The sequence below is a fragment of the Canis aureus genome, chromosome 7 (genome assembly GCF_053574225.1).
Source record: "Canis aureus isolate CA01 chromosome 7, VMU_Caureus_v.1.0, whole genome shotgun sequence".
Taxonomy (NCBI): domain Eukaryota; kingdom Metazoa; phylum Chordata; class Mammalia; order Carnivora; family Canidae; genus Canis; species Canis aureus.
This window is the reverse complement of record NC_135617.1, coordinates 67,905,706-67,926,601: the sequence shown is the minus strand read 5'-3', so window position 1 is coordinate 67,926,601 and position 20,896 is coordinate 67,905,706. Positions and strand designations below refer to the sequence as shown.

Sequence of the window (20,896 nt, the reverse complement as noted above, 5' to 3'; positions counted from 1 at the left end):
TGTCTGGCATGATAGATTATACTACTTGCCCTTGATTATGTTAAAAAGGCGGGGTCCGTCCAAGCACGAATATTTAAGTGTATGCTCATAATGAGCAGAGCTAAAAGGAAAACTTTTTGCCTTTTCTTGCTCCCAACAGACTCCAAGGTGGTGGGTTGTAAGGTTCTACTACCTAGAGAAGAGGATCTGAAAAAGAACCCAAACGTTTGGGAAATTCCTTCTCTTAATCCAAAGCATTCCTTTTTTTTTTTTTTAATGGTTTACTCAGGGTTTTATTCAGGGTAATTTACTACAGTGGGGGATCAGATGGAAGATGTTCTACGGCAGTTGCATAGTTATTCTCTACAAAATCCAAGTTCACAGATATTATGGAGGGGACATGCAGAAGGGCATTGTAGTGAGATTAAAGGGTTCACACGTACCTCAAAGGGCTTGCATGGACCTGACAGCTAACTTTTAATTAGATCTTGTGGCACCATCGGTGTATCAGGAAGGACACATTATTATCTTAACAGATTCATTGAAAGCTAAAACAAACCTCCCCCTGTCCTGGAATTGGTGGGCATTTCTTATGTAAGTAAGTATTAACCTCCAACGGGCCCACAACATACATCCCCAAGAGAGGTTTCTGAGCAAACATGAACAAGATGGAGGGGCAAAGATGAAGTCAGTACTGTCAGGACTCCTACACCGTTATCACTGAAATTACTTACAAAATGTCATTTGAGTAACTGTAGAATATGCCACTGATTATAACAATTGTATTTAACCAATCACCTACTGTGTAGACTTATTTACTTCCTGCTAATAGCTTATGACTAAATCTTTGCAAACATCTTAAACTATTTCCTTAGGATAAATTATCAGTGGAATTTCTGGAGCCGGTTAAAGGGTATTTAATCATCACTTAATTTTTTTAAATTTTTGAATAATTTTAATTTACATAAGAGCTGCAAAGATAGTACAGAAAATTCCTGTATACTTTTTTGACCAGCTTCACCAGAGCATTCTTTAAAAAGTAAAACATGCCCATCCTTTACATATTAGCACATTTCCTGTATTTTTACTCCAAAGTAAAATGATGAAACCTATGGCTCTGCTGCCATTTCAGGTCCACCAAATGCTTGGGGATTTCTTTTTAAAAAATATTCTATTTATTTACTTAGAGAGAGAGAACACACAGGCACACAGAGGGAGAAGTAGACCCCTGCTGAGCAGGGAGCCCAAAGTGGGGCTCTATCCCAGGACCCTGGGATCATGACTAGGCAGCTACCTAACCAACTGAGCCACCCAGGCGCCGCTTCTTGGGGATTTTAAAGAGGTACCAATATCTCATTCTAGTGCCAAGAGATTGTATCACAAACTAGAATAATTATATAAGGCTATCAGTTGACCTGGAAAACTGTGGGCCAGCCACTTCACCACTTAGGGTCTTACCCGCCTCCCCACCCCCCATTTGATTCTCCAAGATCCTCAGGGAATTTCTGCATCAGGGACTATACTCTTATTGTCCCATCCATAGGTAGGTAGCAGTTAGCTCCAACAGGATACTGATAAAGATCCTCTTGGGAGTTACGTCAGCGATGTCCATTTTTTGCAATGTATTACTAAGGTCACACACGTAGATGATATGCAATTATAGACCAAGAGATATATTATGCAAATAGCAGTTATGAAATTATTGTGCCTTCTTGGTATCCCATCCCTACCTCCCCACCAAACGTCAGCCTTGTAGGAGAAAAATAAGAAAGGAAGCATTGAGTGAGGGTCCCTGAAAACTTCCTCAAGCTGTTAAAGAATGTCCTTTAATGTACATTTTTGCCAGTCATTGTTATTCAAAGATGTAAGGAGCTAGTTGATGGGAATAATATACAGGTAGGTTAGGGAATTCAAAATTTTGGGATTTTGAATTTAAAATGTTTTGGATTTAACAGCTCAAATTCTGTGCATTGTGAGTCTCCCAGGGTTGCCGGTCTCAGAGAATACATTCTAATGCACCATGCTAGAAGGGAGCCGCTAAAAAGGCTGAGCAAGTATGGACAAAGCTCTTCACTGATACTCCTCATGCTGTGGGATGGACGCGGGCTGCCCTGAATTACCCAGGTCACAAATTAACAACCGCGAAACTCTGTGGCTATCCTTATTACCCCCTGTATGATTGTTATTTGCTTAGAAAAAACATGCAAATAAAAGGAATTATTTCATTACCAAATAATTTAGCAGCAAAGGGGTAGGACTAGAATTCAAACCTGGAGATGAAGCATGGAATTCAGAGGGAATATATGGCAAAGTGTCTGGAGCCTACATTGACCTGTCTGCAGATGCCAGTCACTAGTCCTCCTGGAGGCAGGCTCGCCACTACCTCAGGTAGTTACCTTTCTTTTGCAGTGTATGTGACATCTCCTTAACCCTTCTGGGTATGTAACCATGAGCATCTGCTGAAATATGCTACTTAAGAAAGAGAAAGGGCATGCTTAACCCAGAGGATCACCCACCACATGCTTATGTTTTACATATTTACTAATTATGCAAATTAGCACATAATTAAACCTCTTCATTTCCCAAATTGAACCTGCCTTACAATTAGCTAAAATAGTGGAATACTCACTGGCTGACGAGAAAAAAAAAAATCTTGTTTTTCTGATTTGGTTCATCTGAACAAAGATGCATCTTTCTACCACTTTTAGCCCAATGCTGATTTCAAGCTGTGCCTCTGAGCAGGGAGGACAATAGTGTCTGCAGCCAATTTTCTGAGGTTGTAGTTCTTCAACTTGGCCCCCACCCTAGTTTTCCAACCAAAACAACTTTTTCTGAAGACTATTTAAGCAAAACCCAAGAATAAGGGGAAATCATGTTTGGTTGTTTATTTAAGGAACACAAAAAAGTGCATCTGAATGTTTTTCTTTTTTTAAAAAACAAGTTTTCAATTCATCATATATGCTGCCTCAGCACTCCAAATGCAGTCTGAAAGATGGTTCAAAGACATCCACTGGTTTCTAGACAAATTAAGATTACTGAATTTGATACAAGAACATATGAAGTTTCTTCTTCTTGAGTGGTGATGGGCACCTCACCCTCATTTTCTCAGAACTACCTGCATACCCCCTGTCCTCCCTTCTGTGCACACTCTTGCCCATTCCCCGCTGGTGACCCATAACACACATTTGGGAGACAATTGGCTAGGATAATCTAAGTTTTAGAACCTGTTTTTTTTGTTTGCTACCTGCAAAAAGCTAACTGGCCTTAGGATCAAATCTCACTGGAGTCATGCTCTAGTCAAAAGAGCTACAAATACTAAACAGTCAAGCAACAAAGCAAAATCAACTTCTGCTTTTCATATTTCCTAGGCGAGATTGGGGCTTTTAAAAGAAATCTCATGAATAAAGACAAAAGTGAGAATTAAAAGCATTCTAGTTGTCAAAGAAGAAACTCACAATTTAATTCCACTTGTTCCATGGAGGAAAAAAATGGTATAAATGGAAATTATTTTATTTTTAGGTTTTGATGTGGGTCCTAACCTAACAAGTGTTTTGCTAAAACCACCATAAAAGTTAAAACTAGTAACTGCCAGTGTTCTTTAGGATTTTACAAAGTGAGATGTTCCAGGTTGGAGCTACTGTTTCCTTTGATTGCAAACGCATTCCCACAAGTGCTTCTCAGGCCATGTTCAATCTCGCTTACCCGTAAGGACCAAGATTCCACTACATGTACGTACTCTGATTTGCCCTGATTCAATGCCCCAGGATTGGAGCTTTTAGGCTAGATGTGCCTGCACAGGAAGCAGTTTTCAATTCTTTTTCACGACTTACACCAGAACAAAGAAGCCATAAGAAAGTTGCTGCGTGCCAAACCTGCGAGGAAAATCCTTAACGTACAAGAGCAACTACTTATTTTTCCACCTCTGCAGATTTTGTTTTTAAAAATCAAGCTACTTCGTAGTAAAAAGTCAAAAATTTTTTGCATGATAGAGGAGTGTAAATAAAGTTCCATAAACCAGTATACATGTTTATGAGCCAGTAATTTTAAAAAGACAAAAAAAAAAAAAAGCTGCATGAATCCTAAGTGGATATGTAAATAAATCCACTCCAGGTCAGAGATATTCTAAGAACAAGTCTTAAATTCTTAATATAGCAAGGTTTAGAATGAAAATCAGAAACTGAATGGCAGCAATGCTAGCAGGCAGTACGGTACTCCACATTACTTCCTACAAGAGACAGAGGAGGGGAAAATGCACAATTCTGATTACTCTTTTCACATTTCAGCATCTCAGAACTTCAAGGAAAGCAGGGAAAGCTAATCTAGAAACTCCCTCTGCTCATTATCATTGCTGAAGAATGTTTTGGGAATGACAGATTCCCTCCTCCAGGGCCAGGCTGGATGCCAGAGAGCCCCACTCTCCCAAGCAGACTGGCTTAGTGAGGAAGTTTGACTAAAGTCAGCAAGCAAGTGGCCTCTGAGGTTCTGGCTTCAGAGTCTGGCACTGTGGAGAACCAGTGTGTGAGGGGATTCCAGACCCCTCTCCCTATGGGTTGTGTTGGTTACGAATGCTAGCACTTCAGTCATTTAAAAACCAAGACCTCCTCCTCTCTCCCACCCAACTGCAGGAAAGGAGAAAATCATTAAGCATTTATTTTTAGGTTTCTGCAGTGCTATTAAAAGTTCAATCAGATGTAAAACCTAACAGACAGCCCAAATTGTTAGGATTATCTCAAGGGACCCTGAATTAGATATTGAAAGTTGACACAAACTGAAATGAGCTGGACTTAGCTGGTGGTTCGATCTCACCACATCAATAGTCACTTCTGCTTCGTTCCACCGGGAGTGGTCCCATGCCACCCTCTCAAGGAGCACGCTGGGCAGCAGCAGGGTGGCTGTTTTCTGGGAAGCTACTGGTTTTGCCATTTGCTTCCAGATTCGCACAGACTATAACAAACTTTACATGAAACACTGTTGAGTCCTGAGTTGGGTGACAGCCCATGGAGGAAGGGGCCGAGTTCATTAGGGCTCTTCCCTCCTTTGCGTGGTGTCATACATGGCCTCCGGCTTTTTCTTCTGTTGCTTGACTTTCTGCTTCTTTTTCATTGGTGACCCCTTCTAAAGTCTTCTTGCCCATGGCTTTACTGGCCTCTTCCTGAGGAAGAAATAAGATATCAAGAGGGTTAGAGAAAAAACTGAAACATTCAGGTAATTCCTGGCTCCTCCTGACTGCTTATCAGGTCTCAAACAGGAGAGCATTACAGTGGCTTTCCTGGGGCTGCCTGGTTGGGTAAGTCAGAGCAGTGCTGACAACAGTGCATAGTGGACAGCTTTCACTTTTCTTCGGTGGGAAGGACTAGCTTGCCACAGGGAGTGTTGTGACAAGAGGACTGGGGAGTGGAGGATGAACTCAGGACCTGAACACAACCTTGCTGTAGGGGAGGTGATGAAGTAAAAGGGCATTGACGGTGGGCCTTCCCTATCATGGCCCACTGCCCGGGAAAATGGAAGTCTCAACAAATATCTGAAAAGTATCTAAAAAAATACTTGATGTGTCTGATTTTTAAAAACTAGCAAGTTTTCCTAGTCTCTAGGGAACTTATTTTTCTCATCCCTTTCACAGACATGCAGTGCCTCATAACTCTGCACGTCTGGTGAGTAGAACAGCCCATTCTTCTTCTGGATCCAAACTAGCCTCAGATCAGATCATAAATCGTCTTCCCCGTTCTTGTGCCTCTTAGGTTGTCTATCTGACCCTGTGCCCTATGCTTAATCTTGTTGTAACAAAAACCAAAGGGGCAAGATCAGTTTTTGATGTACCTGAAGGGAAAGGCAGTTCTGCACATACCTTTGCATCCTGTTCTGCAAACTTCTTAAACATGTTGGCATATATCCTGCGGTCTCGCTCGTTGTGCTCCTTAGCCTTTTTTTGGCACATGGAGATCTGCAGTCGTGCAGCCTTATTCTGGGGATTCACTTCCAGGACTTTCTCAAAGTCGCCCTTGGCCGACTCAAACTCGTTCATGAGCAGCTGGGCTTCACCCCTCCTGTACAAGCCCTTCTCGTTGGCACTGTCTAGTCCAAGCGCCTAGGGACAGATGGTCTACATTTTAGAAAGCATGAATGTAACTTTTGTTACATGTGGACATGTTTGTGGACCTTTCAAAGAAATTCAGTATTTAAATAACTTCCCAAACTTTTCTGGCCAAGGGGACTGGAAAAAGTTTACTGAAGTGACAAGATTCAAGGTAATTAAATACTAATCAAAGTAGAACCAACTATATCCAAATTAACTTCTGTATTTAATGCAATTTCCATTAAGATTCCAAGGGGACTGGGGAGGAGCCTATTGAGAAGTTCATTTTAAAATTCAATGGAAAAAGCAAATGTCCAAGAATGGCTGAGAAAATTTTGGAAAAACAAAAATAATGAGAGGAGGCTTGACCGACCACAGAAAAAAAACTTACTATGGAACCACTAAAATTAAACACACTGAAATTAAACCACACTATGAAAAAAACTGAAATTAAAAGATGGATTGCTTGTCTCTGGGCAAAGAGGTTATGGAACAGAACAAAGCATTCAGAAACAGGTTTGTGTGTATATATAATAAGATTTAACAGGGACAAAAGTGGGAATGTCAATCAGTAGGAAAAGGATTAACTTCGTAATAAATGGGGCCTACACTGTAATAAATGAACATGGAAAATAAGAGAAATTTTTACCTCATATCAAAACACAAAAAATTCTAGACCAAGCATACTTACATGCATGCAATCTGTCCCATCAAAATACAATAGGGTTATTTTTAATTAGTTTTTTAAAAAAGTACACCTAGTTGGAGTAGTTTTTGAAAGTACTAAACAGAATTATTTCTATTATCTTAGAATGGGGGAGACCTTTCTAATTAGAAAGGAAAAGACAGATTCAATGAAGTAAATGTACAGACTGCCTCAATATAAATCAATCTAGTTGAAGGATGTGAGCAGGCAATTCACAGAAGAAATGCAAAATGGCTGGTTATGAAAAACTGTATGATTTCATCAGTAACCAAGAAATAAAAATGAAAATAAGAGTTTTTTGTTGCCGGCAATATTGAAAAAAAAAAAAAAAAAAAAAAGAACCAAGATAAGGGATGTCTGGTTGGCTCAGAGGTTGAGCGTCTGCCTTTGGCTCAGGGCATGATCCCAGAGTTCCAGGATCAAGTTCCACATCAGGCTCCCCTACAAGGAGCCTGCTTCTCCCTCTGCCTATGTCTCTGCCTCTGTCTCTCAGGAATAAATAAATAAAAAAAAAACTATGGATAATATTCAGTAATCCTATTTTTTGACTCCATATTTTCACTCCTAGAAATATGGTCTGCAGAAACAATCCCAGAAGTATACAGAAGTGGCCTGTCAAACTGGAAATGTACCATTGGCATATTTGTTTTTCCTTATATGTGTTGTTGTAAAATAAAAGCATGTTACTCTGCTAAAAAAAAAAAATGTATAAAATGTATAAAAAAAATGTATGTATATATCTTCTATGTAAGTAGTTGCAAGTCTATCATGCTTAAGCCCTGAAAGGCTTAGGTTAAATCTGTTATTACATTGAACCTGAGGAGTTGATGTTCAATTTGATACCAAAGGCCATAGATTTAAGTAAAGTCATGGATGAAAATAATTTTAATAACAAAAAAAAATTTTTTTTAAAGTATGCTTCATGCCCAGCATGGAGCCTGACACGGGGCTTGAACTCACAACCCTGAGATCAAGATCTGAGTTGAGATCACGAGTTGGATGCTTAACTGACTGAGCCACCCAGTGCCCCAATTTTATTAAAAATTATTCATAGTGTATTACTATAGTCTATGCATCAGGAAAGCCTGACTGTGGGGCACCTGGGTGGTTCAGTTGGTTAAGTGTCTGATTCTTGATCTCAGCTCAGGTCAGGATCTCAGGGTTGTGGGATCAAGCCCTGCATCAGGATCCTTACTTGGTGGGGTATCTGCTTGGGATTCTCTTTCCCTCTGCCTCCATCCTCGTATGCATGCACACACACTCTCTCTCTAAAGGAAAAAAAAATCTTAAAAAAAAAAGTTTGACTATAATCTCAATCTTTCTGAATTTCCCAATTCATAATGAGAAACAATTCCAAGGGCAGCCCGGGTGGCTCTGCGGTTTGGCGCTGCCTTCGGCTCAGAGCCTGATCCTGGAGACCCGGGATCGAGTCCCGTGTCGGGCTCCCTGTGTGGAGCCTGCTTCTCCCTCTGCCTGTGTCTCCGCCTCTCTCTGTAGCTGTGTGTCTCTCATGAATAAATAAATAAAATCTTAAAAAAAAAAAAGAAAAAAAAAAAAAGAAACAACTCCAAGCAAACAAATGAACATAACAAAACAAAATGAAAAACCCTCCACCCCTTGGCTACAAAGGAGCAAAAGATGACCAAATATGAAGATGGAGAAAAAGATCTGGAACATCTCAAGTCCAGTCCACACACAGACACTCTACCTTGTCACAGCACTCAATAGCTTTGGTGTATTCTCTAAGCTTCAGGTAGCACATGGCCAGGTTCAGGAAGGCGGCAAGCAGAAATGACTCAGAAGCTTTTGACTCCTTTTCCGATAAGCCATATTCCATCTCTAACCACGATACGATCTTCCCATATTGAATCACTGCCTGCATGTACTTGCCTCCCTGGTAGAAAAAAAAAAAAGCTAGTGAGAATTTGTTGTACAGGCTCTGGGTCAGGGGTACAAGAGAAATGTTAGCTCAGGCCTCCCTAAAAAAAACCAAATCATCAAAGTGAAACAACCTCTCCTACTGACCATGGTATTTGATCATTTCTTTTTGCTCTTGAGAGATAGCCATCCTGGCCCCTTTCTCCATTCTCCTTGCAGCGCCAGTGCTTTCTGAGCTGGTTTGGGACAGTGAATTATAGAATGCTGTTCTCCAGCACGTACCATCTCATCTTTTTCAGAGGGGACAGTTCTTCCAGCAGGAGGGCATCAAGGCTTTGGGTTACATTCTGTGGTACAAGTATTTATCAGACTTTCAAAAGGTTGGTGAGTAGTTTTTTTTTTTTTTAAGATTTTATTTATTTATTCATGAGAGACACACATAGAGAGAGAGAAAGAGAGAGAGCGGCAGAGACACAGGCAGAGGGAGAAGCAGGCTCCATGCAGGGAGCCCGATGTGGGACTTGCTCCGGGGTCTCCAGGATCACGCCCTGGGCTGAAGGTGGCGCTAAACCGCTGAGCCCCCCAGGCTGCCCGGTGAGTAGTTTTAAACTCTATCACTAATTTACTTGAAGGGGAAGTTACTTTTCCCTCATCTCCTGAGGATCAGCACTCCATAGTAGAGACTGCATTCTGGCAAGTGCCAGCTGTAAACACAGCAAATCTTAAGTTACCTAAACCAGGAGTTGCCAAACTTTTTCTGTAAAGGGGCAGATAATAAATATTTTAGGCTTTGCAGGCCAAACAATGTCTGTTGCAACTGGGTCAACAGTAGTGCAAAAGCAGCTATAGACAGTATACAAATGTGCTTGATCCCTGAACAACACAGGTTGGGGTTGGGACTCCCCAGGCAGTCGAAAATCTGTGTACAACTTATTTCAAAAATGATTTACTTTTATTATTTTATATATTCATTTTTTCATCATGACAAGTACATTCTTTAATCCCCCTCACCTATTTTACCCATCCCCCCCAGCCCCCTCCCCTTTGACTGATGGAGTCAAACCATCAGTTTGTTCTCTATAGTTAAGAGCCTGTTTCTTGTCTCTTTCCCCACCCCTTTGCTCATTTGTTTTGTTTCTTAAATTCCACATATGAGTGAAATCATATGGTATTTATCTTTCTCTGACTGACTTATGTCACTTGGAATTATATGCTCTAGCTCCATCCATGTCATTGCAAATGGCAAGATTTCATTCTTTTTTATGGCTGTTATTCCATTATATATTTATATCTTCTTTATCCATTAATGTATTGATGGACACTTGGGCTGGTTCCACATCTTGGCTACTGTAAATAATGCTGCTATAAACATAGGGGTGCCTGTATCCCTTTGAATTAGTGTTTTTGTATTTTGGTGGGGGTAAATACTCATTAGCATGATTATTGGATCCTAGGGCAATTCTATATTTAACTTTTGAGGACCCACCATACTGTTTTTCACAGTGGCTGCACCAGTTTACATTCCCACCAATGGTGGAAGAGGGTTCCTTTTTCTCCATATATTCCCCAACATTTGTTGTTTCTTGTGTTGTTGAGTTTAGCCATTCTGATAGGTGTGAGGTAATATCTCATTGTGGTTTTGATTTGTATTTCCCTGACTCTCCCAAAACTTAACTATTAACAGTCTACTGTTGACTGTAAGTCTTACTGGTAATAGTTGATCAACACATTTTACATGTTATTTGTATCAGATTTTATTTATTTATTTATTCATGAGGGACACAGAGAGAGAGGCAGAGGCATAGGCATTCTGCCTATATCTTCTGGAGAGAAGTAGGCTCCATGCAGGGAGCTCGATGTGGGACTCGAACCCGGGAATCTGGGATCATGCCCTGAGCCAAAGGCAGACGCTCAACCACTGAGCCACCCAGGTGTCTCTCATATACAGTATTCTTAAAGCAAGCCTGAAACAAGAAAATGTTATTCCGAAAATCATAAGGGAAAATATATTTATGATAGTGTACGGAGTCTATCAAAAAAAAGTCTGTATATAAGTAAGTGGACAGGTGCAGTTCAAACCCATGTTTAAGGGTTGCCTGTAAATGTGTGTGGCTGTGTCCTGATAGAATCTTACTACAACAGGCTGTAGTTTGCTGACCTCTCATCTACAGACAAGGGAAATATATAGTTGAATAGTATCCAACATAAATAACCCTACAACATAAATCACATAGATGTCAGTCAGCTAACTACATGAGAAAAATCTCAAGATATTTTTGCTCTTACCTGATTAGTAGAATTTTAACAATTATGAATAGCAACTGTGTAGTCAATTCAGGTGAATTAATTATATATATGCTCCATACAAGAAATTATGGGGCTGAGACAATGTGTTTATTGCCATTTTAAGATGAAAGAAGTGACAGCTGGTAAATACACAAAAAAGTACAGGTGAGGAATCTCCTCTGAAGGAGATGATTATAAGACTGAGAACAGATGACACATCCTACCTAGCATATGGCATAATTGGAGCCAGATCCTCAAAGGTATTATATCCAATGTCTGAGCCATGTAGTGTTAAGATGATGTCAGGAGGATTTACTGTAGTCAAAGCAGTGTATACACCTCAATGTAGAACTGTCTTCACACATGCACCCCAAAGGTCACCCAATGACAAGAGAAAAACCCAGAGCAGATCTACAAGAATGTTCCTGTTCTAAAAGACTTCAAGTGGCTCACAGAAGAAATGGCTCCACTTGTAGAAGCAGCCTTGATGCTGATTTTTGGTGATGAGGATGGGCAGACCAGTTCCAAGTGGAAGGCTTAAGTCTGAATCAAAGGAAAGTTACATCCCCCACTGAACATCCCGCTTCACATGTGACTTGTTTAGAGAAGACTTACTGAACTGTGTTATCCCCTGTGCCCTCAATTCATATGGTGAAGGCCTATCTCCGTGATGATATTTGGAGATAGGGCCTTTGGGAAATAATTAGGTTCAAATGGGATCCTGAGAATGGGGCCCTCATGATGGACTTAATCCCCTTGTAAGAGACGAGAGAACTTGCTTCCTCTCTCTCTCCCTTGCTGCAAGCACCGAGGACAGTTCATTTGGGGACATAGCAAGAAGGCAGCCATCTGGAACCCAAGAAGAGCACTCTTACAAGACATCAACCCTGCTGGCACCTTGATCTTAAGACTTCCAGTCTTCACAACTGTGAGAAATAAACTCCTGTTGTTTATATCACCCAGTCTATGAGATTTTATTATGGCAGCCCAAGGAAATGAAGACAACACTTTTATTTTTTGTCAGAGCCCACTATTCCTTTTTGGGACACTACAAAAAAGAAAGTCCTCACGAGTTGTCATTTCTTTCTGTCCCTGTCTTTTCTCTTGGGATGGCGAGCAATTTGAGGACAGAATCACGTTTTATCCCTTTGGAATATCCAAAGATACTTTAGCACAAAGAGGCCCTTACTGAAGGTTTGCTGAAGGAAGATTAAGATCAAAGATATAACTATGGAATTTTCAAAAAAGATTTTATTCATTTATTCATGAGAGACAGGGGGAGAGAGAGAGAGAGAGAGAGAGAGAGGCAGAGACACAGGCAGAGGGAGAAGCAGGCTCCATGCAGGGAGCCCGACACGGGACTCAATCCTTGGTCCCCAGGATCATGCCCTGGGCCGAAGGTGGTGCTAAACCGCTGAGCCACCCGGGCTGCCCTATGGAATTAAAACATTATCATTGGGAGCAAAAATGGAGAAGTGGGTAGACATGAAAGGTATTGTTTCATTTAGGTTAGGTAAGAAGGACTGTTCTGCCTTAGTTCCTTCTTTCTCCTTCTCAAATGTACCTATTACTTTTTCTGATTATCTCCTATGTATTATTATAGGGAAAGAAAAAAGCTGGAGAAGACAGTGACCCATGTCTTATAATAATGGTAGGTTTTGGGGCATTTGGGTGGCTCAGTCAGTTAAGTGTCTGCCTTTGGCTCAGATCATGATCCCAGGGTCCTGAGATTGACACCTGAGTCGGGCTCCCTGCTCAGCGGGGAGCCTGCTTCTCTCTCTGTTCCTCTCCTTGCTAGTACTCTCTCATTCTTTCTCTCATGCTCTCTCAAATGAATAAAATAATAATAATGGTAGGTTCTAAACAGAATAGCAGGGAGCTATGGTTTCAAAAAAACAAGCAAACAAAACAAACCGAAAAATCAAAACCAAAAAACTAAGTAATAGGCTTCATAGTAAGTTCCTTCACGTTTTTTCTTTTTCTTTTTTCTTTTTTTAATTTTTATTTATTTATGATAGTCACAGAGAGAGAGAGAGGCAGAGACACAGGCAGAGGGAGAAGCAGGCTCCATGCACCGGGAACCCGATGTGGGATTCGATCCCGGGTCTCCGGGATCGCGCCCTGGGCCAAAGGCAGGCGCCAAACCGCTGCGCCACCCAGGGATCCCATTTTTTCTTTAAAGATTTTATTTAGGGCAGCCCAGGTGGCTCAGCGGTTTAGCGCCGCCTTCAGCCCAGGGCGTGATCCTGGAGACAAGGGATTGAGTCCCATGTCAGGCTCCTGCATGGAGCCTGCTTCTCCTTCTGTCTGTGTCTCTGCCTCTCTCTCTCTCTCTCTCTCTCATGAATAAATAAAATCTTTTAAAAAATGATTTTGTTCATTTACTTGAGAGACAGCATGCATACAAGTGGGCGGAGGGGAAGGGGAAACAGATTCCCTGCTGAGCTGGAGCCCCACATGGGGCTCGATACCAGGACCTTGCAATCATGACCTGAGCTGAAGGCAGATGCTTCACCAACTGAGCCATCCAGGTGCCCCAAGTTTCTTTACGATTATATAGCATTTTAATTTCTTGAAAGCTCTTTCATGTATATCATACTTTTATTTAGAGTTCAACTTCCAATGAACAAAAATCTTGTTTCATGGTATTTCTGCTTCTAATGTACTAAACAAAAGTTTTCAGCTGGGGGTGATTCTGCTCCCTGGGGGGCACCTGACAATGTTTAGAGACATTTTTTCATGGTCACAACTGCAAGGAGTGTGCCTGCTACTGGCATCTAGTGGGTAGACCCAGGGATGGAGCTACCACGTATCCCATAATGCCCAGGACAGCCTCTCACCAAAACAGAATTATATAGCCCCAAATGTCAATAGTGCCAAGGTTGAGAAATCGTATCCTAAAATGTATGAAATGGACACCTCGTTAGGACTTTTTTTCATTAAGCTTAAAATCCTAGAGTTATGGGATGACATGTTTCTAAATTACAGCACTGGCTTCTTGGTTCAGCAAAGTCAAAACATAGCAAAGCTTGGTTCCTCTGAAAAGGTTTCAGCAGTCCATCAAGGATCCTTTACGAGCTTGCTTGAGAAATGCTTTTTTCCCCAAGGAGCACAAGGGGGCGCAAGAACCCCATTTCATGGCAGCGTCCTCAGACTTCATACCACTCTGTCTCCAAGACAGAAAAGAGAAACACTAACCAAGTATGACAGCTAGTGCTCTCGTCCTGCAGAACACTATCAGCTCTGAGGGCAAAAATAATGTCTGTTTAATTGGCTTGCACAAGGCCTGGCATAATAGCATGTTGTATCTGTTCATTATTTTCAGAGACAAATGAAGAGTCTTTTGCCTTTCTTTTCTTTAGTGTTCAGAGGTTTACAATCTAAACAGTAAAATTATTCCCATTTTACAACTGAGTGCAATTCAACACTTTACTAACAGGAGAAATTTACCCATTTATGTGTAAACCAAACCGACAGATTGATGAAAATGGGTCTGTAATGTACCAGATGGCATGAAATGTAGATTTTTATTCTACCCCATCCCTGCTCTCACCCACACATCTGGACTCTGTGCATGTGCACAACGTGCCAAGTCAAACACTCTGGAAAGATGAGGCCCAGGAGGGCAGAGTGGCAGATTGAAACCTGCCCTGAATTTTTAAAAGGGAATGCGTATAGGAAACAATCTACCGACCATTTTGAAGTCTTACATCTAAAACTAGGATCACTGCTGGGATTTTTTTTACCCATAATTTGAAGGTACCTCCAGGGAAGTTTCTAATAGTACAAAATGTTCAGAGACATTCTGGGAGAAAAGTCTTAGGTCAGTGGTTTTGAACCTTCCATTAATTTTCCCCCAAAAGACAAATGTTTTGACAGATTTTGTCTATCAAATTGCATGTTAAAAATAATATGTTCCATATGTGTGACTGCTGATCCAGATTTCATCCAAAGATCAGTAATTTTAAGAGGGTTCGTAATATTATGAAATACAAAAATCACTACTGCAATTGTGATGCTTAGAAGCAACAAAGTTAAGTAACTGTAAGGACACTGAAGCATTGCTTTCTGCTGCTGATCACTAATCCTGGCCATCTCACTGTATGTGTCCGGGACACAGCTATACGACACGTGGCTTTCTTTGCCACATTACTTCATTACCAATAATGTTCCCTAAAGTTCTGAGTCATCAGCAACCAATTAGAACTTCTGAATAGCTGAGCTGTTTTACTACACAGAGTTGACAGAATTCCAGTCAAATGCCAAAAACCCCAACTCCCCAATCCCCAAACTATTAATATTCTATTTATAAGTTTGGGAAATATAAAAAATACAGTAAGGACTTTATAGACTCTAGGAAACACCACTCACAACCTATAGTCCTAAGGGATTTTGCAAAAAGTATTTTATTCTAGTGTGGTATGTATTTGAGTCTACAAATAACTCATGTGGAATCTTACTTAAATAACTTAGAAATATCCAATATATTTCAATCCAAATTTAAAAAGATCAAACTTGCTCTCAAGACTTTTGAAACTCACAGAACTTTAGCAAGAAACTTCTCTAATCCATCACGTTTTTTTAAAAGATTTTATTTATTTATTAAATATTTTTATTTATTTATTCATGAGAGACACACAGAGAGAGGCAGAGACACAGGCAGAGGGAGAAGCAGGCTCCACACAGGAAGCCCGATGTGGGACTCGATCCCAGGACTCCAGGATCACGCCCTGGGCGGAAGACAGCACTAAACCGCTGAGCCACCTGGGCTGCCCTTATTTCTTTATTTGAAAGAGAGAGAGAGCATGCACTCGAGCAGGGAGAGGGGCAGAAGGAGAAGGAGATGCAGACTCCACTGAGTGTGGAGCCTGACTTGGGGCTCGAGCCTATGAGACCTGAGCTGAAATCAAGAGTCGGATGCCCAACCAACTGAGCCACCCAGGTGCCCCTAACTCCATCACCTTACACACACAAAAGTAACCTCTTTGGACCTTAAATGGCTTTAAATCACTTGGTGCCATAAAGCCTAGTTCTCCCAATTTGGCTCATGCCACCATTCCCCAAAGCTTTCTGGTGATTCACACATTACTTTAGTATAGCTATAAAGTATAGTATAATAGCTATAAAGAGATGTAAATAATTATATATTATCTATACCAATACATTTCAAATTTGTTTAGCTACAACCCACAGCAAGAAACATGTTTTCAATTATGATCCCGTACCTACTCACACACAACTGAACAAACTTAATGAAACAAAATCTATCTTTACTAATAGGTCTGTTCTCACAGTCTGAAAAACAATAACCACACATGTTGGCCCCTGGCTGTCTGAATTCTGTCTTGATTATATAGTCTTACATAATTCTCTAGTTGTTTCATGGGGGTTAACACTGCTTCCCCTCCCTCCAGAAAAGGTTGTCAGTACAATAGCCAGTCTCAGAGCAGACACTCCATAAAGACTTGCTGAAGGACATTTAGGCATCACTGCTTTAGACTGCTGAAAATATCATCCAATTTTGTTCATGGGCTGCAGTGGCAAGAAAAAAAAAAGAAACCTTGACAAAACTTCGTTCTTTCTTTTTTTTTTTGTTCTTTCTCTCTCTTCTCTAAGCCAAGCCCTTTCTGCTGGATATGGAGAAGGTACTTGGTTGGGTGTGGAGAAGAAATGGACAGAGCATTCTGATTAGAGCTGAATAAAGTGCTGTTTTCTTTTATACCTGGGGGGTTAAGATCTAAGTGAGGAAGTATCACATTCTGAGAGGTAACAAGAAAGGGCTTTCGAGAAGCAATTAATAACAAGTATCATTCAGGAGTTTCTCAAGATTCCTCACAAAACCAAGTATGGCAGGGATTATCTTGGCCACTAGAGAAAATGAACATTCTCCTCCTGTCGGTTTCTTCTGGGATCTGTGCAAGTTCTCCTTCCTTTTGTCATATGCCTTAGTGGTTTCACCAAGACAGTGGAGAGGAAAATGATGTGAAACTTACCTCCACTAATTCTCACTTACTAACAATTATTCTGTACATTCTTTGTTTCATTCCACAAACACTTGAGTGCCAACTATGGACCAAGCAAGTAACCTTAGGCCCTGGGTGATACAGTGGTGGGTAGGCCAGCAAGACCTGGCCTGCTTTTATGGAGGGTTACAATCTACAGCAGAACGTGTACAAGAGGCATCTGTATTCTTTTTGTCATGTTAATCCATTCTTTCTCACCATTTCTAATACTGAAAATGACAGACTTGCAAAAATTCAGGCTTATTTTTATCCAAAAGGGTGCTGATGGAATTCAGAGTATGGAATATTAGCACAATTCACTGACACTTGAATAAATTATTGAGATGGAAAAAGTTGTACAAGGACTCACATACCTTGAAGTACACAGTTCCCTTCTCTTTGACAATGGCAGCTTGCTCCAATTTTTCTTTGGTGTCCATCTCCCAGGATTCTTTGGCCTGTTATGTAAATTTGTAAAAACAGTTAGATGAACAGAGAAGGAAAATGCATCAGTTGATGCCTGTAAGAAGAGAGGCTGCTTCTAGGATACACACACCTCAGAACACACTGGCTTTTAAAACTGCACCATTGCCCATTCACTGCTAGGCTGGAGCTCACCTTCCGTGATGACTGAGCTGCTGTCTGACCCATGCTGCCTGAGAAGGAGGGGCAGGCAAAAATACAGTAAGGAACATAAGCTGTCATGTGCTGTTAAAGAGTGCACCTTTGGAGCTGTGAGGAGAGGACAAATAATAAAACCCAGTGTCCCCCCCCTGCCCCAACTGCCATTACAACATCAGCAAGTTGTTTCTCTCAAGACTCAGTGTTTCAAACTCTACAATGGGACCACTATGTAGTCAAGTCATGGCTGCATATTCACACAGAATTTTTTAAATGCCAGGTCACATTGTTGTCTCTCTACTTTGAAATAACCAGGTATGCACTAAAGTGTCCAAACTCAGTCAACCTGCAGACAGATACCTAGGGGATTTCAAGTAATACATAAGAGGGAAGATAAAGCTGATGTAGAAATGTTGCAAAGGATTTCATGACCATTTGCTTTTGGATCATGTGTATTATTTCTCTCCACCATTAGAGAAAGGAATCCAGAGATAACTTCACTTTCATTAAGAATAGGTGGATTTCAAGGGAGCATCAAGAGTCAAGAGAACAATCTGGGATGCTTTAGGGAAAAAGACAGTGGCTGTGTTAGTGCTACTTACTACACAGGAATTACGAAACTCTAGTGGGTAACTGTGAAATTCTCTCTATTCAAAAAAATAATTAGTGATGTTTTCCTGCTGCCACCCGCCCCACCGAGTGAATAATGACAGTTACTAGTCTTTCTGGCAACCTTATGTTGCTTCTAACAATTTAGCTCTGTTAGTTAAAAATCTAGTAACAAGGGATCCCTGGGTGGCGCAGCGGTTTGGCACCTGCCTTTGGCCCAGGGCGTGATCCTGGAGACCCGGGATCGAGTCCCACGTCGGGCTCCCGGTGCATGAAGCCTGCTTCTCCCTCTGCCTGTGTCTCTGCTTCTCTCTCTCTGTGTGACTATCATGAATAAATAAATAAAATCTTTAAAAAAAAAAAAAATCTAGTAACAAGGGCCCTTTGCATTTTTTTTATATGGAGTTCAGTCTTTTCAGAGTATAAATACATTCTTACTACTATGAGGCAGAGATTTAAATCATGTTGCTTCCAACATCACACTTTCACATGGTTTCAAATATATGGAGCAGTGTTTCATGGAACAACTCCTTGGAGCAAGAGGTGCATGCAGGCTTGCTTCCTGCACACAACAGTGAGAACGCTCCTCAATGTCCACTGAACTGTGGATGGGAAGGGGCTGTGGGTTACTTGATTAAATGGAAACAGGAAAGCCAAAGGTCTAAATAACCATATGCTAAAGATTATTTTCTCTCCCTTTAATAATAAAAAACACTGTGCTATGAAGACAGCTTTGGAGGATCAGCGCTGAGCTGGCAGGCCTTCAGGAGAGGTAACTGGACAATTAGCAATGGTCATGACAACAGCCTATGTTTACTCTGGGGAACACGGAGTGTGAAGGGTATGATCAGGAACATCATTGTTGGGGGAAAATCCCAAAGCAGTCTTCCCCTGTCTTAGTCCGAAGTTACAGCCCTACAGGACAACTGTTTCCTGACTAAGTCTAATAAAATGTAAATAGCCACATTTCTAGTCCACAGCTTAATGTACAGAGAGCATAGAGACAACATTGTGGGAATTTAAAAAAGGTATTCAAAATGCAGTTCTTGAAACTCTCCGGGCAGGGTGGGGTCGTGGTGATGCAGGGGGACTTCGTTGGATGTGATGGCATACCTAGCGCAGACACAGGCTTTATGTGTGACTGGTGAAGCTGCTGATGGGAGCCTCCAGAGGTAGGCCTGGGATAAAGACACGCGCCAGGAGGTATGCCACCCCAGGCAACAGACAGACTCTTTTTTTACACTTGGGTGTGTGGAAAAAGGAAAGGCCAGAGGGTCAGCAGGTTTGTCTCTTTTGTCCCTGGTTACAGAGTTTGGGGGCCCAGGAAGACCTGCACTTTGGATAACAAATTGGAGCCACAGTGAAGGCCTCTCCATGACTCTGGAGAGGGGTATGATCCATTCAACAATGGAAAATTGCACCCCACTCCCCCAAGGAGCTGCTTGGCAGAAGAATGTGAACCTTTTTGTCTTCAACCCAGGAAAAAAAGTACAGAAAGAACAAGTCTAGGAACAAATAAGGGAACAAGTCTTGGATTCTACCCAAAAAACTAAAACTAAAAAAAAAAAAAAAAAAAAAGGCTGACACGTAGGAACAAAATAAGAACACTGAGCTCCTTTGCTGTGTATCAGCTGTGCGCTATCAGCTCTCTCGTACTCTGGGAGCAGTGTCAAAGACAAGAGACAAACTTGGTCACGAAAAGCACAACATACGAATAAACACCATCCATCCACACCACTTAATGATATCCAATTGTCACTTATAGGGAGCTGGTGGAGAGGAAATCTACCATGATTTCAGAGAAGCGGGTATTTTCCCACCTTTTCGAAGCTCTTCAGTGTCACTTCATATATAAGCTCAGCATTAGGCTCGATGCCAAATTTCGGCTTCCCTGCCTCTCCAAAACCATATCTGAAACAGAGAGTAAAAAAAACAACAACAACAACAACAAAAACAACTTTAAAAAGAACTGATGTATTTCCAGGCACTGCCTTTGGTATTTTGAGGCATCACAGTAGCACAGAGCTCTCATCTGGACACTACACACATCAGGGACCCTGAAGACAAACCAGCTGTGGATCAGAAGATACAGTGCCAAGTGTCGCTCTGTGGCTCTTGAAGAAACCAGGCTAGATTTAGTTTTCTTTTCTCCTTCACCAGCACATGTAATGTAACACCTGTACTACTTGGGAAATCTTCCTTGATGTGATTTTAAATTTCACTGCCTTTTCCTCTGCTGATTTCATATCTAGTTCTTTGTATAAAATAGCCATTGTCTGGCTATCAGGACTTTTCCCCGAAGCTTTATCAGCAGCACAGAGAAGACAGGCACTGTGATTGTTACAGTGCTGTTCATTAGAGGCTATATTTTAATAAGCTTTTAACTTTAAAGTGCAGTCTCCCTCCAGTAGTATCACTTCCAGTCAGGTAAATAGAGGAAGGGAAGAAGGCTCACACATCAGGAAGGAAATTAATCTTCCCAGTATTTCTGAAGACATTTAAAAGCACACCAGAACACACAAATGATAGAACAAATGTATAATCATAAAGAACAGCCCTGGCAAGCTCTAACACCTCATCAAGAAAAATGCTCTCATAGCTTTGTGGCTATCACACTATAAAACACTACACCTGTTAGCCAAAACTTACCAAAGAACATGACTGAAGGTATATAAATTGCTTTTCTGTTTTTATTTTCTTCCAGGTCATTGAAGGTCTTTAAACAAACCTAGAGCATTCAAA

The 20,896-nt window shown here is 41.1% G+C and overlaps 1 protein-coding gene across 10 annotated transcripts in view; it reads right to left on the bottom strand.

Moving 5' to 3' along the window:
- Window positions 1–2,849: 2,849 nt before the first annotated feature.
- Window positions 2,850–20,896, bottom strand: part of FKBP5 (FKBP prolyl isomerase 5) — a 107,819-nt gene continuing 89,772 nt past the window's right edge. For all 10 annotated transcript variants that reach the window (XM_077904292.1, XM_077904287.1, XM_077904285.1 and 7 more), the window contains 5 exons: window positions 19,975–20,065; window positions 17,299–17,382; window positions 8,467–8,652; window positions 5,825–6,064; window positions 2,850–5,131 (listed from right to left, as the gene is read on the bottom strand). In XM_077904292.1, the coding sequence (XP_077760418.1) occupies window positions 5,027–5,131; window positions 5,825–6,064; window positions 8,467–8,652; window positions 17,299–17,382; window positions 19,975–20,065 (706 nt within the window). In that variant the 3' untranslated portion in view covers window positions 2,850–5,026. The remainder of the gene's footprint in view (window positions 5,132–5,824; window positions 6,065–8,466; window positions 8,653–17,298; window positions 17,383–19,974; window positions 20,066–20,896) is intronic.